Here is a 12,072-nt window from a genome sequence, read left to right on the forward strand (position 1 = left end):
TGCAGAGCCGAAACAAACGTAATAAGAGTCTTTTCTTGCTATAGGTTTATAGTCTAGGCTCTTAAGTACTGGTTTTGAACAAGTACGAACATAAAGAGTTGAGATTTGGAGAAACAGAGTAAAGTAACGTGTGTCAACTATGGACAAAAGGGTCTAAATGATTCTGGTTCTGGACCATTTCTATAGCTAGGGATGATAAAGTGCCTTAGTCTCCCTTCTTGTTTCTTCATGTACCCTTCACACAAGAAAGCCATTGAGAACTTGTCTTCTACTTCCCTATTCACATCATGCACAAACACATTGGTCTCTCCTGCCCGTTCTCTGTTCCTTGCCATCATTCCCGCCGTGTAAATAGCTTTCATCCTCCCAGGAGCCTCATCATAGTATCCAGTGGGTGCGTCGACCATGATTAGATCCCAACTAGTCTCATAGATTTCATCAGGCAGACCCTTGAGTGCTAGTTGACACATTGAGTACCTTGGATCTCCAATGGCTGTGCACTCGGGTCCTTTCCCAACTTCTAGTAGATTCTCTGCTTGGTTGACTTTACTGTCGTAGGTTACATGGTAAGTTTCCAGCATCGGAAACCGCCTCTGGATCTGTTTTATCCACGCCTCGTCTTCTTCGAGGAACACTGTTCGGCCTCCGTAGTTGAGAGTGTTCCACATGAGGCTGTCATGGCCTAGACCAAACACCAAGAAGTTGCAGGGTGACTTCTTGTCGAGTACTCTACTGCTGACCACTATTTCCTTGAGCGTTTGTTGCGGTGTGATGACTGATGTAGAGTAATGGATCAGGGCTTGCGCGAGGGAACGTGGTAGCTTACTGCAGACACCAGAGCAACCCCCTGATCTTGTCTCTTCCGGAGTCTGGCGTTTCTGCGAAGTTGTAATAGTTGATCTAACGATGAAGATGAGAATGAAGGCCACAAGAAGACAAACAAGGAGAAGCTTGAGCTCGTGGCTTTGGTTTGTTCTGGTCCTCATTTTTTCTGAGTCAATTGTTAAAGATTCATTGGGTTCTTGAGAAGTCACAACTTGAATCCTAAACTATTATAGATATATGCTACTACTGAGATGAAAGTAGAAGTTGAGTTAATGCTTAGACATGAAGCGAAGGGAAACTGGTAAGGTTACTTGAGAAGGACCCAGCAGCTAACTTCAGGTTCTGTAAGACGCAAAGAGAGATGAAGTCTTATATTCAAGTTTGTTGGTGGTTGGTAGCAACTAGCAGGTAAAACTATTACTTACGTACGTATGTTCGATCCTTTTCAATATCTATTAGAATGAATCAATATACACATACGTTTGCCACTATACAGTGGCGTCTTATTGAAGTGTTATTGGTACTAAATATTTTTTGCATTTATTTTCTGAACCTACAATAATGATTTAACTCTGCTAACGTTAATATTTTAAAATGAAGAATAAATAAATTAAACAAACCGACTCTAATCACCCCCAAAACAAAGATTCTTTTTTATCTTCTTTTTGATCGTCTGATATCTCTCTCACCTACCGTTTGCAGCAAGAAACGCTTGTGTCTGTCCATGATCATCGTCCCTATTAGTAGTCTTCTTATCCACTCGAGCTTTTCGAACCGCTGCCTGAATCTGTCTTTCATGTTCTTTCAACATTTCATCTAAGTTCCCTCCTGCAGAGACTAACGGCCCTGAGTAGTTCATTCTCTCTGTCTTGTCACCGTGGCCCTAAACATAGCAAAGAAAATGTGATTAAAGAGCTTCACTGCAAAAGCAAAAAAAAGCACAGTGATGGTTCTCAACATGTTCTTCTTACCAGTTTGGATTCTTTGTGCTCTGTAGAATCTTTGGGTTTAACCAGCAGACGTTGGGACCAATCTTCAAGCCAACTTGGATTTGCTATAGCGAAATGTGATGCGTCTCTAGCAGCTACCGAGTTTGAGAATTTTGCCAACTGCGCTGCTCCGCGTTGTACAAAAGACCGTTGTCCCCTCAGTTCTTTTCTAGCGGGAGACCGACCTGAACCCGAGGACACACCGTAGCGTGTGTAGCCGTTTTGTCCGGTTCCACTCTTCAGTGGTTCGATCAGGAAGCCAGCTGCATCTTCATTGGGATTATTGAACTTTTCACTCATGCTTGTCTGGTTATTCTGCCCTTGTCGTTTCTTCTAAGAACAACCAAAAGTTAAGGTTACATCATACATGACTATAATAAACATATGTATCAGTTATGCTATAATAATCATTAACGTACTTGTATTGATGTTAGTAACTCAGCATTAGCATCTGGAGCCGGCACAGCTTTGGATTTTCTAGACACTTGTTTAGACTCATTCTGCTTACTGCCTGTGCCTTTCTTCCTGGTGATGGATAAGAAGAGAAATTGAGATGTGTCACACTATGATACCAACAGAAACTGGCTCTTACCGTCTTGCTTCCTCCTCTCGAAGCTTCACATCAGTTTCCTTTTTCGGTTGGTACTTTGGCAAACTTGATGGGTCGCTTGCAAAAGGCTTTGTTGCAAAGAACTAAAAAAAAATAACAAACGTGTGAGACAAGAAAGGATCTAGTCTACAAGGTCATTGATAGCTTTTTATTTTACCTCGCTTTGTAGGGCAAGAGTTGTGGTTCCACGGCCTTCTGGTTCAACAGCCAGAAGAACTTCGACTAGTGCCAAAGCCGAAGAAGGAAGACTCTTAAACGTCTCGGCCACACACCGCTCGTAAGGCTTCTGAGGTTTAAAGACAGTGGCATGCGAAAGTTTCGATCTCTTCCAATACTCTTCAGAAGGCGAACCACAGAGTTTGAAGATCTTGTGTAGCTGTTCCACCTCGGTTCTTCCAGGCATGATAGGCTTCCCACTAAAAAGCTCAGCTAAAATACACCCGGAGCTCCACAGATCCACAGTAACCCCATAGTCCGTGGAACCGAGCAAGAGCTCAGGTGGACGGTACCACAAAGTCACAACACGGCTAGTGAGAGGCTCCTTCTTCTTCTGGTGGTGGTGGTCTCCGTAATAAAAGTTGGCAAGACCAAAATCAGCAATTTTGAGATTGTTGTCACGGTCAAGGAGGAGATTAGAGCCCTTGATGTCACGATGCAGCACCCCTCGGGTGTGACAATGTTCAAGACCACGAAGCAGCTGTTTCATATAGCATTTAATCTGTGCTTCGGAGAAGTTAACACCAGGGGTCGAAGCAAGGCCCGAGAGATCATGCTCCATGTATTCAAAGACGAGGTACATACTCCCTGATGCCTTGGAAGTGATCAAACCTTGAAGCTTCATAACGTTGGGATGGTCAAGCCTTCTAAGGATGATGATCTCTCTCGCCATGAACCTAACGCTCTCTGGATCCATATTAGCAAACCGCACTTTCTTTAAAGCAACTATCTGGTTTGTCTCTAGGTCCCTGGCTTTGTACACACTGCTATACGTCCCTTGTCCAATCTATAAAACAGTAAAACAAACAACAATGATGATTTATTACATTTACATATAGATATAGATAAATAAACAAAGGTTCTCTCTCACCTTTTCCATCCTCTCGAAAGAATCAGCCTTGCGTGGAATCCATCCATTGATGGCTTCTCCAGCAACGGAAGCTAACCATGAAGGCCAGCCAGCTACAACCTGAGCTCCTCTTTCTCCATTACTAATCCTAGTCATCTTAGGAGGTTGCAGCAATGCTCCTACTTTAGTGGTCTCGGTGGTGAGCTGTCTCTGGAACACAGATCTGGAAGATTTTGTCTCAGCATCATCAGAGGGTATCAACAGACCCAATGCGGCTTCCTTGCTGTTGATGTTGATAAAGCTAGCTCTTTCCTCTGATCCTCCTATGTTGGCTTTGCTTGAAGGAAGAGACTTTTTCTTCTTCTTCTTGGAGGCTTTATCAATATTAGCATTGCTCCTTGTTCCTTTGGAGCAATTGCAGCCCATGATTCTTCCACAGCTTCCTGATAGCAATAATCAGGAAACTGTGCGAGTTTGATTAGCCTTTTTATGCTTCTTCTTCACTGAACCAATCAAATCTTCTTACAACCACCAAACAAGGCAAAGGTTGGAGCTTTTTGGATCAAATGATCTTAAAAAGATTCCTACTTTGATTTTTTGATCCTACCCTTTGCAGATCTAGCAAAACTGGAGAATGTGAGACTGATTTCGAATCAAAGCGTCGATATGTCTTCTGGGTCTCAAATGTATCTTTTGGAGAAAAAATGATTTGAAATCAAATGGGAAGACTTTGTTAGTCAGTAGTAGAGAAGAAAGATCATCAAGAGAGAGAGAGAGAGAGATTGGAATAACGAGTGAATCCTGAAAATAGTGAATGAGAATATTTAGGTCAAGTAACCGATGAAATGAAGTCTGTTATCTATTATGAGAAACTCAAAGAGCAGAACAGATAAGCTTCAAGGAGAAATGGAGAAGCAGCTGGTTTCAAAGAGTAACAGAAATACACTCGACTCTTTTTGAGTGAAGTGTTGAAACACAAGTTAACGAGGAGAGTGTGTGTGTTGCTGAGACGCTACGTGAACGCCACGTAGCCCCCACCTCAACGATCCCCACAAACAATGGCTGCGTCACATTGCTTCTATTTTAAACTCAATAATTAATCTCAACTAATTGGTTAAAAAAAGAACATTTTCATGTTGGCAGGCAGACATAAAATTATCAATAACAAAAGATCTTTCATTCAAAATCAGAATTTGGTCTCAAGACAAAGGTTTCAAGTTGCTACAAAACATATGGAAGGAAAGCTCAAAAACATAAGGGGAAGAAAGTAGAACTAATAGCCTCCCTTGAGATCGTTGACGACGTCGTAGGGGATAGGAGTGACAGTCTCCAAGGTCATACCCTCAACCATGAATCCTGGCTTGGGGCCTTTAGGTTGTCTCTTGGTGCTTATTGTCTCGCCTCTGGCTTTGGCTGCGGCCTTGAGCTCATCGTTCTTCTTGATTCTAAGTTTGAACTCCTCTGCACACCTTGACTGCTGCACGTGCTCCACACGCACATGAAGCCTCTTCCTGATGATTCTGTTACCAATCTGAAACACACCCACCAAACATATATGTCAGTCCATCATGTAACCCACCAAGATAGAAACTAAAAAAAAGGCGAGCATACTAATGTAACAGGATCATCATCCTGTTACTCCCAACAAGATATGATTTGCAAAACAGCATGTGCTATATTGTCAACAGGATTATCCAAATCACCACATACTATCAGTTGTGACAGAGAGGCTATTAATTTGAAGTCAGAACAGACAAGTAGTTCAAATGATTCAATCAGTGAATGTAAATTATGGGACTGATTTGAAACTAACTGTGAATGTTTCCTAGGGAAGACTTAAGCAGTCACTTTCCAAATCTGAAGGCAAGCGACAGCATAGTGGAGCTCTAGTTCCAACAGATTTGACTTAACTTAGATAGTACAATAAAGCTTAAAGAAATGTGAGGCTGTTCAGACCTGCTTGTTCACTTCGACACCAACGGCGCGCTTGGTGACGTTCCAGACACGACCGGTACGACCATGGTAGAACTTGTGAGGCATACCCTTGTGGATCGCACCGTTCACTTTCACATCGACGTAATCTCCGACCTTGAAGGTCCTGAGGTAGGTCGAGAGTGGGATTGTACCCTTCTTCCTGAACCCCCTCGCGAACAGATCCCTCGTCCTCGCACGAACTCCATGACCTGCCGGCATTTTCTCCTACGACAAGTAAAAACACTTGGAAGCCGCCAGGACCAACGAAACGAGAAAGATGATTATGTATGTGTGTTTTGAGGCTAGGGTTTATCTAATGGGCCTTTGTTTTTATATGGGTTTATCTCTTCATTGATTTGGGCCTTCATTGTAAATATGGAGGCCTTTTTATATGGATCTAACTGATTTTATCTTATGGTGCTAAACTGCTGATAAATATAGATGTGTATATTTAGTTGTCAAAACATTATAGCACATTTGGCAATATCATGGTTAATATTTCACAGGATGAAAAGTTTTAGACTCGTTAAATGACATATAGTAAAAAAAACATATACACAATAAATAGTTATGTCGCTAATTTTTTTTTCAGATTGATAAAATTACTTTGAGAACTTTTTTGCAGAACTGAAAATCTGTTTATTGGGTTATAGCCCTGAAGTAACAAAAACTGCAAATTAGATCCTTATTATTACTTTGAACCCAACAAAAAGAAAACTCTTAGAAAGGATGTGGATGAGTGAAAAGGCTAAGCTTAGATAAGCTTCTTCTTCTGAAAGTATTGCTTCAAGTAGACTACTTGTACACCAGAGACAGCAATGCAAATACCCATCGACATTGTACTATACCAAGCAACTCGAGAGTTCGTTTTCTCACTCACTGTCCTCATATCTGCTTCCCTGCAAAATTACCCGCTTTTGAGTTTTATCGCACAAAGGCAAGAGAAGTGAAGATGCAGCTGAATGATATTATATTTTTTTGTTACTTGTTTCTTATGTAAACTAAATTTTCATGGATGGATTCCACTGCGGCTTCAAGTTTCCGTATCTCTAGCTCCACTCCCTACGTTAACAAGCACCAAATCATATTTTTAAATGTCTTTAAAAATGTATAAAAAAAAAGAAGAAAATGTCTTTGAAAGCTCACCTCGATCTTCTCTTTCTTAGCAATATTTTTCCAATCCTTTGCAGCGATTCCAGTTTTCCAGTCAACGCTTATGCTAACGTTTTTGTTTCCGTGACTCTTTGCGTCTGCCGTAAAGCACGCCATGTAGTTCCCTGATTCTTGCGTTGTAAATGCAAATTCCCCAACCGTCACGTTTTCCATGTGGTGCAGGTTCTTACCGTATGGGGAAGTCACCTGAAACATTAAACTCTCAAAACTCAGAGGCACAAGAAACATATGAACGTTCTTACATCCAGGACTTTTCTCAATCTAACGACAGTCTCCAAACCAATCATATAAAGATCTCTAGTAGCAATTACGACGCTAACATTTGAAATGTTTTTGTGTTATTACTACGTGACTATGAGATACAATTACCACCAACTACGAGTTGAAACTGCCTTCATTGACTAACGTTAAAATAAATTAATTATGGCAATCAAAGAAAGACATGCACATCATGAGCACAATTGGCTAAATAAGGAAACTCGGAACGAGAATTAGTATAGATCAGTTGTAACTCAGGGATCAAGTAACAAATGCAGATACAAATGACTGAAGCTGGTGATCCGGAACAGAGATCGAAGACAATTTACCTTAACGGATATAGTAGGTAATAAGGAATCATCCTCGGAGATGATGATGTAATCGGCCAAGACAACCACATTGCTCTGGATTTCTTCAGACACACACTTCATTCCCGTGGCAGGCACGTCTAGCCAAACCGCCTCACCGACAGAAACCAGAATGAACAGAAGGAGCGCCGTCAAGAGGCCGTATTGCATCTTCTTAGCAGACATCTTCATTGAGCTTACAAAATTTCTCATTGTATTCATCGATCCGTGTATACTGGTCGTGGCCGATCTTTGCTCTCAGTCGTTTTCTGTTTGTTCATCTTTAATTCTCTTTAAAAAAATTATTGGGAAGCATAACTTTTTTATTGGGCCTTTATTGCATTTAGCCATGAGCCATTTATGTTTAATTTGGATACTATCGAGTTGAGAGGCTTTTGTGATTACTGATTACCAATACATATTTTCTTATAAAAAGACAATTTGGCATATACTTAAACTATTACATGAAATTAAACCATGTTTAATAATAATATGGCCAGGCTAGCGAGTATCGATATGTAGTATTATTATATATGCATCTCTGCATTAAGACATCTCATAATGTCATACATCTCATAATGTCATTAGCCGTGCCTACAGTGCAATGAAAAAGGCATTGGCCATAGACCCTCAAATAATATATAAATTTTAAGGCCTCATTTTTTGCAACTTTTCTTCTATGGTATAGTTATTAAAGATTCTTTGCAGGAGGATATCACCGTAAGTTCGAACACAGGCATTGCTTTTCTTTTTTTCAATAGTTATTACTTAAAGCTCCCATGATTTATAATATATTTTAAAGGTTATTTAGATTATTTTTTTTTGCCAAGCATTGTTTTCTAGGATTTTAATTTGTTTTATTTTACAAAATTTTCTGTATGTAGAAGAAATAAATTATTTTTGTATTAAAAAAAGATGACAAATAGAAAGAACTTATTAACTCTGCTGTGTAACCTACCCTTCTAATGATTTGGAATATGGGGTTCTACACCCAGGTATGGGGTTCGAACCCCAGACTATGCAGTTTTCTTGCAGATAAATCCAGGTTTCAAGTCCCGGAAAAAGCGGTTTATTGAACAATTATGCAGATTACGAAAGAAAGGCTTACAAGAGATTTACAACATGGTGCAAGTTAATCTGGTCAGGCGTGGATCTTCATAGGACGGCTCAGGGGATGCAGTTAGGCATAGATCTCATAGAGCAGGTAGTATTGTCGGTTGTCGAATCGTCTATGTAATCTTTCTCATATCATAATTGTAATATCATAATGAATCAGCGTCAAAAAAAAAAAATGATTTGGAATATATATTTTCAAAGGTTTCCTTAGATTTTTTTTTTTTGCCACACATTGTTTTCTATGATTTTTTTGTTTAAATTTTATAAAAATGTGTTTGTAGAGAGAAAAACATTTATGTGAGAGATTTTTTCTATTGCTTTTTTTAAAAAAAAAAATATGTATTTTAGGAATTTAAATGCTCTGAAAAAATTGGCCTTAGGCCTCCTAAAGTGCTCGCACGGCGCTGCTTGTTACGTACGTGTTTTATTTTATTTTTAATAATGGCTATTATTTATCCCTTTACGGAAATGTTGCCCTCATTGGCAAGTCGATTCAAATCTAGCACTAAAATCTTATCAACTAGGGCCGGCCCGGGCTACGCCCGGGATTTTTCTATAATATTTATTTTAATTATATTTTTATTTAATTCAGTATTATATGTATACATATGTATTAATATTATTAAAACATGAATCATTTGACAAATTTCCAAAAATGTAATTTTGTTTGTCTAACAGATTTGAATTTTTACCATCCAGATTTTTTATAAATATCGCGTGATGCAAAACATATAAAATAATTAAAGTAGTTTAGTCTAAATATTTTTATCTTACTTATCTAATTTTATGTAAAATTATTAAGTTGATGTTTTTGGACCCATCAAAATATATTTAAAATATCTGCTTTTCATAACAAAAAGAAAGTCTATAAAATTGAAATCCGCTTTTATTGATTAAATAAGTTGCTTACCTGAAATTAAATCATATTCAAATTATGTTATTTCTTTGTCATAAAAAATGAAACTAAAAACAGATGTTTTAGAATAAAAAATGGAAACAAAGACTTAGAAAATTAAGAAAACTATTCATATGGGTAACTTATACATCTAAGCATTGCGTGATTTTTTCAGTGCCCTCTCCATTGATGCAACATGTGGTTCTGATGCCTAGGTCCCGCAAAGAGTTGATTGAGCAGCTGTTTTGGTTTCATCGAGTGTTGGCATTTGGTTCACTGGGGCCTCACCGCTCCCGGTAGCAGTTTCAGCTAACTTGTCACCATCTAAGCAGATGCAGGGCACACATGTAAGCTCCATCCATTGCTTGTCTCAATGCTCTCAACTTTGTTCATGCAGAGAAACTCATCACTATTGCGCAATGCAGCTAGGGACGTTACTAACTCAAAAGATATGTTAACTTATAAGAGGGTAGACCAGAGACGGTTTATACATGGAGAGGAGAGTTGTGGACGTATGAATTTAGCTCGAACACCATTACCGACTTAATTTTCTTCACACCAACATATTATGTGGCACTCATGGATGAGCTAGCTCTAGACTCACCCAAAATGCGATTAGTCAAACCATCATCCCTTTACTTGCAAGTTCCAAAGAATATAAACTTGCAACATCATGTCTGAGCAACTTACCCAACCAGGAAGGTTTCACTTGTTTTATTGTCCAAGTTTTTAGTCCCTGATGTTGCATTCAGAAGTAGGCATCCTGCAAGTTAAGCGTAGCGAGTATCCAAAAATTTATATCCGCAAACATTACAGAGTGTGTTGGGAGATGCCTGTGACCTCCAACAAACTTGAGATTAATGCTGGTGGCAAGAATGACCTTTGGCTCCACACCCACCCCAACTAATTTCTAGTGAATTTGGCTGGCTTGAACATCAAAAACATTGAGACATACAATGGTAGACTTGAAAGAAGAACGGGATCATTTTAGTCGCTTGGTTGATACCAGTAAAGTGAGTATGTACACTTACGACTGAGATTATTATTTTGGTAGTATATTAATTTAAGAAGGTCAACATGGAAACATCAAATAAATCATAATACATTACCATATACATATACTCGAAAAGACATATTACCTAACCTGCTCAAGGAAAATAACTGTCTGAAACGCTTTCTACTTCGCAATAATAGACTGGTATTCTGAAAATGAAGATATTGTAGCAGTCAGAGACATAATGATAAGAAAACAAATAAGTGTGCTGACGCTGCAAGGGATAGTTGGAACAATAAGAAGCACTATGTTCTGACATTGGGACCAACAGATTGTCATGGCGGGTGGTCGAATGTTGCGTACCAGTCCACATTATTCTTCCACCAAGCTCTGTATATACGAAGGTTCCATCTGCATAATAAATTCTATCCGACTTGCTGTTTGGTCGTTCTAAACCCGCCGTAGCCGTCTCCACTGCATAACAGTTCCCCATTTCACGGCGGAGAAAAAGTAGGAGATAGAGGAGTGAGAATAGGGTAAACGAAAGTTGATCAATACATGGCCTTACAGAAACATTTGGATAAAAAGTTTAATAATCAATACATGAACAAAATAAAACAGAATTAACAAAGTAAACAATAATCATCTCTCGAATATATTTAAAGATTTTAACGCCGGAGTTACCTTTGCGTCGAGGAGGAGCATTCACATTCCAGAACTTTAGGAGGCGGACCTCGACGGTGGAGATAGAACATACTTCTAATCGGCAAAGAAGACAGAGGAATCAGCTATTTTCCAGAACATATTTTTTAAGAGATAATCATGAGGAGAAAAAACTGATGAATCTCACAGGATAAAAGATACTCCTTTATATCAAATGGAAACCCCTATCATCATTCAAATCAAGAAATAGATTGAAAATCATGAGTTTTGTACCTTTGCGTGAGGATGTGCATGTCTGTACCCATAAGCTCGCTTCACGTACCTCGCCTCCCAAAATAGGCGGACGTCCACGGTGGTGGTTAGATGGCCAGCCCTCAAGTCGGCGAGGAAGAGAGCGGAGTTAGTCAATCTTAACTCTGAAAGTATAGAAATTTATATGATGGAGAGGAATGAATAATATGAATATTGATGGAATGAGATAACCTATTTATAGTGGATGAGTACACAATAGTAATAATGGGGATACATTGAATGACAGATCGTGTGAGGATTGGAATGAATCTGATTCTCGTAACGTTTTGCTAGAATTTATTTGCCTGGAAATCAAACGAAAGACACCACCGCCGGGTTCTAACAGGTTATCGCCGGAAACAATGGCTTCACTTATTACAGATGGAGATTCGATGCCGGTTAAATGAACGATCTGAGCATTCGTCGGAAGAAGAAAAAAAGAAAAAAAAAACAAAATTTTGGCGACGTGAAGAGAATCACTTTCTCAAGAAAGAAGCCCAGTAAATAACAATATCACAAGCCCATATATGCTCTTGAAATCTATTAAAAGTCCACAACGCCGAAGACTTAATGAAACGGCGAGATTATCTGCGTTTGGACGCGTGTCGGCACTACAGAAGTCGACTTTCCAGGCTGGCGATGACGTGGTTTCATGGGAGAGAAAGAATATTTTTGTATATATATAGATTCCAAATTTATTAATCATTTTTACTACAATTACATGTAAGCAATATATTTATGGTAAGACTAACCATCATATAAAAACATTTTTTAATTTGTCTTGTTCAGTCAACCTCTTAATAAACTTTTCTTTGTTTGCACGTTAAAGCTATGTTTGCTCATAAATAGTAACGTGGTTCAAACTATTTTT

At 38.9% G+C, this 12,072-nt stretch overlaps 5 protein-coding genes across 19 annotated transcripts; all 5 read right to left on the reverse strand.

Annotated features, from left to right (window-relative positions):
* Window positions 1-32: 32 nt before the first annotated feature.
* Window positions 33-1,038, reverse strand: LOC130508771 (glucuronoxylan 4-O-methyltransferase 1-like). The gene has a single exon (XM_057004441.1). It carries the CDS (start codon window positions 984-986, stop codon window positions 138-140), a length of 849 nt encoding a protein of 282 aa, XP_056860421.1. The 5' UTR covers window positions 987-1,038; the 3' UTR covers window positions 33-137.
* A 332-nt stretch (window positions 1,039-1,370) lies between these two features.
* LOC130508768 (probable serine/threonine-protein kinase At1g09600) lies at window positions 1,371-4,510 on the reverse strand. Of its 2 annotated transcripts, none has more exons than XM_057004440.1 (6): window positions 3,512-4,510; window positions 2,582-3,427; window positions 2,407-2,507; window positions 2,234-2,339; window positions 1,797-2,144; window positions 1,371-1,708 (listed from the first exon to the last, which is right to left on the reverse strand). In XM_057004440.1, the coding sequence occupies exons 1-6, from the start codon at window positions 3,914-3,916 to the stop codon at window positions 1,511-1,513; spliced, it is 2,004 nt and encodes a 667-aa protein (XP_056860420.1). In that variant the 5' UTR covers window positions 3,917-4,510; the 3' UTR covers window positions 1,371-1,510. The 2 variants fall into 2 exon arrangements, with proteins under 2 accessions (XP_056860420.1, XP_056860416.1); XM_057004436.1 differs by having other exon boundaries at window positions 1,372-1,708; window positions 1,797-2,147; window positions 3,512-4,508.
* Window positions 4,511-4,645: 135 nt separating this feature from the next.
* LOC108862619 (60S ribosomal protein L21-1) lies at window positions 4,646-5,744 on the reverse strand. Its single transcript, XM_018636812.2, has 2 exons — window positions 5,447-5,744; window positions 4,646-5,021 (listed from the first exon to the last, which is right to left on the reverse strand). Exons 1-2 carry the CDS (start codon window positions 5,681-5,683, stop codon window positions 4,764-4,766), a joined length of 495 nt encoding a protein of 164 aa, XP_018492314.1. The 5' UTR covers window positions 5,684-5,744; the 3' UTR covers window positions 4,646-4,763.
* Window positions 5,745-6,032: 288 nt separating this feature from the next.
* LOC108856323 (transmembrane emp24 domain-containing protein p24delta3-like) lies at window positions 6,033-7,510 on the reverse strand. The gene is made up of 4 exons (XM_018630100.2): window positions 7,225-7,510; window positions 6,611-6,823; window positions 6,450-6,526; window positions 6,033-6,363 (listed from the first exon to the last, which is right to left on the reverse strand). Exons 1-4 carry the CDS (start codon window positions 7,462-7,464, stop codon window positions 6,219-6,221), a joined length of 675 nt encoding a protein of 224 aa, XP_018485602.1. The 5' UTR covers window positions 7,465-7,510; the 3' UTR covers window positions 6,033-6,218.
* A 1,764-nt stretch (window positions 7,511-9,274) lies between these two features.
* On the reverse strand, window positions 9,275-11,707 carry LOC130508778 (uncharacterized). Of its 14 annotated transcripts, none has more exons than XR_008943031.1 (5): window positions 11,184-11,705; window positions 10,932-11,006; window positions 10,611-10,721; window positions 10,398-10,456; window positions 9,275-10,286 (listed from the first exon to the last, which is right to left on the reverse strand). XR_008943031.1 is itself a non-coding variant. In XM_057004457.1 (4 exons), exons 1-4 carry the CDS (start codon window positions 11,213-11,215, stop codon window positions 10,431-10,433), a joined length of 333 nt encoding a protein of 110 aa, XP_056860437.1. In that variant the 5' UTR covers window positions 11,216-11,707; the 3' UTR covers window positions 9,275-10,430. The 14 variants fall into 14 exon arrangements, 4 of the variants coding, with proteins under 4 accessions (XP_056860437.1, XP_056860435.1, XP_056860432.1 ...); XR_008943025.1 differs by having other exon boundaries at window positions 10,393-10,456; XR_008943009.1 differs by having other exon boundaries at window positions 10,565-10,721; window positions 11,184-11,704.
* Window positions 11,708-12,072: the final 365 nt, after the last annotated feature.

This window comes from Raphanus sativus, chromosome 1, assembly GCF_000801105.2.
Source record: "Raphanus sativus cultivar WK10039 chromosome 1, ASM80110v3, whole genome shotgun sequence".
In the NCBI taxonomy this organism is placed as follows: domain Eukaryota; kingdom Viridiplantae; phylum Streptophyta; class Magnoliopsida; order Brassicales; family Brassicaceae; genus Raphanus; species Raphanus sativus.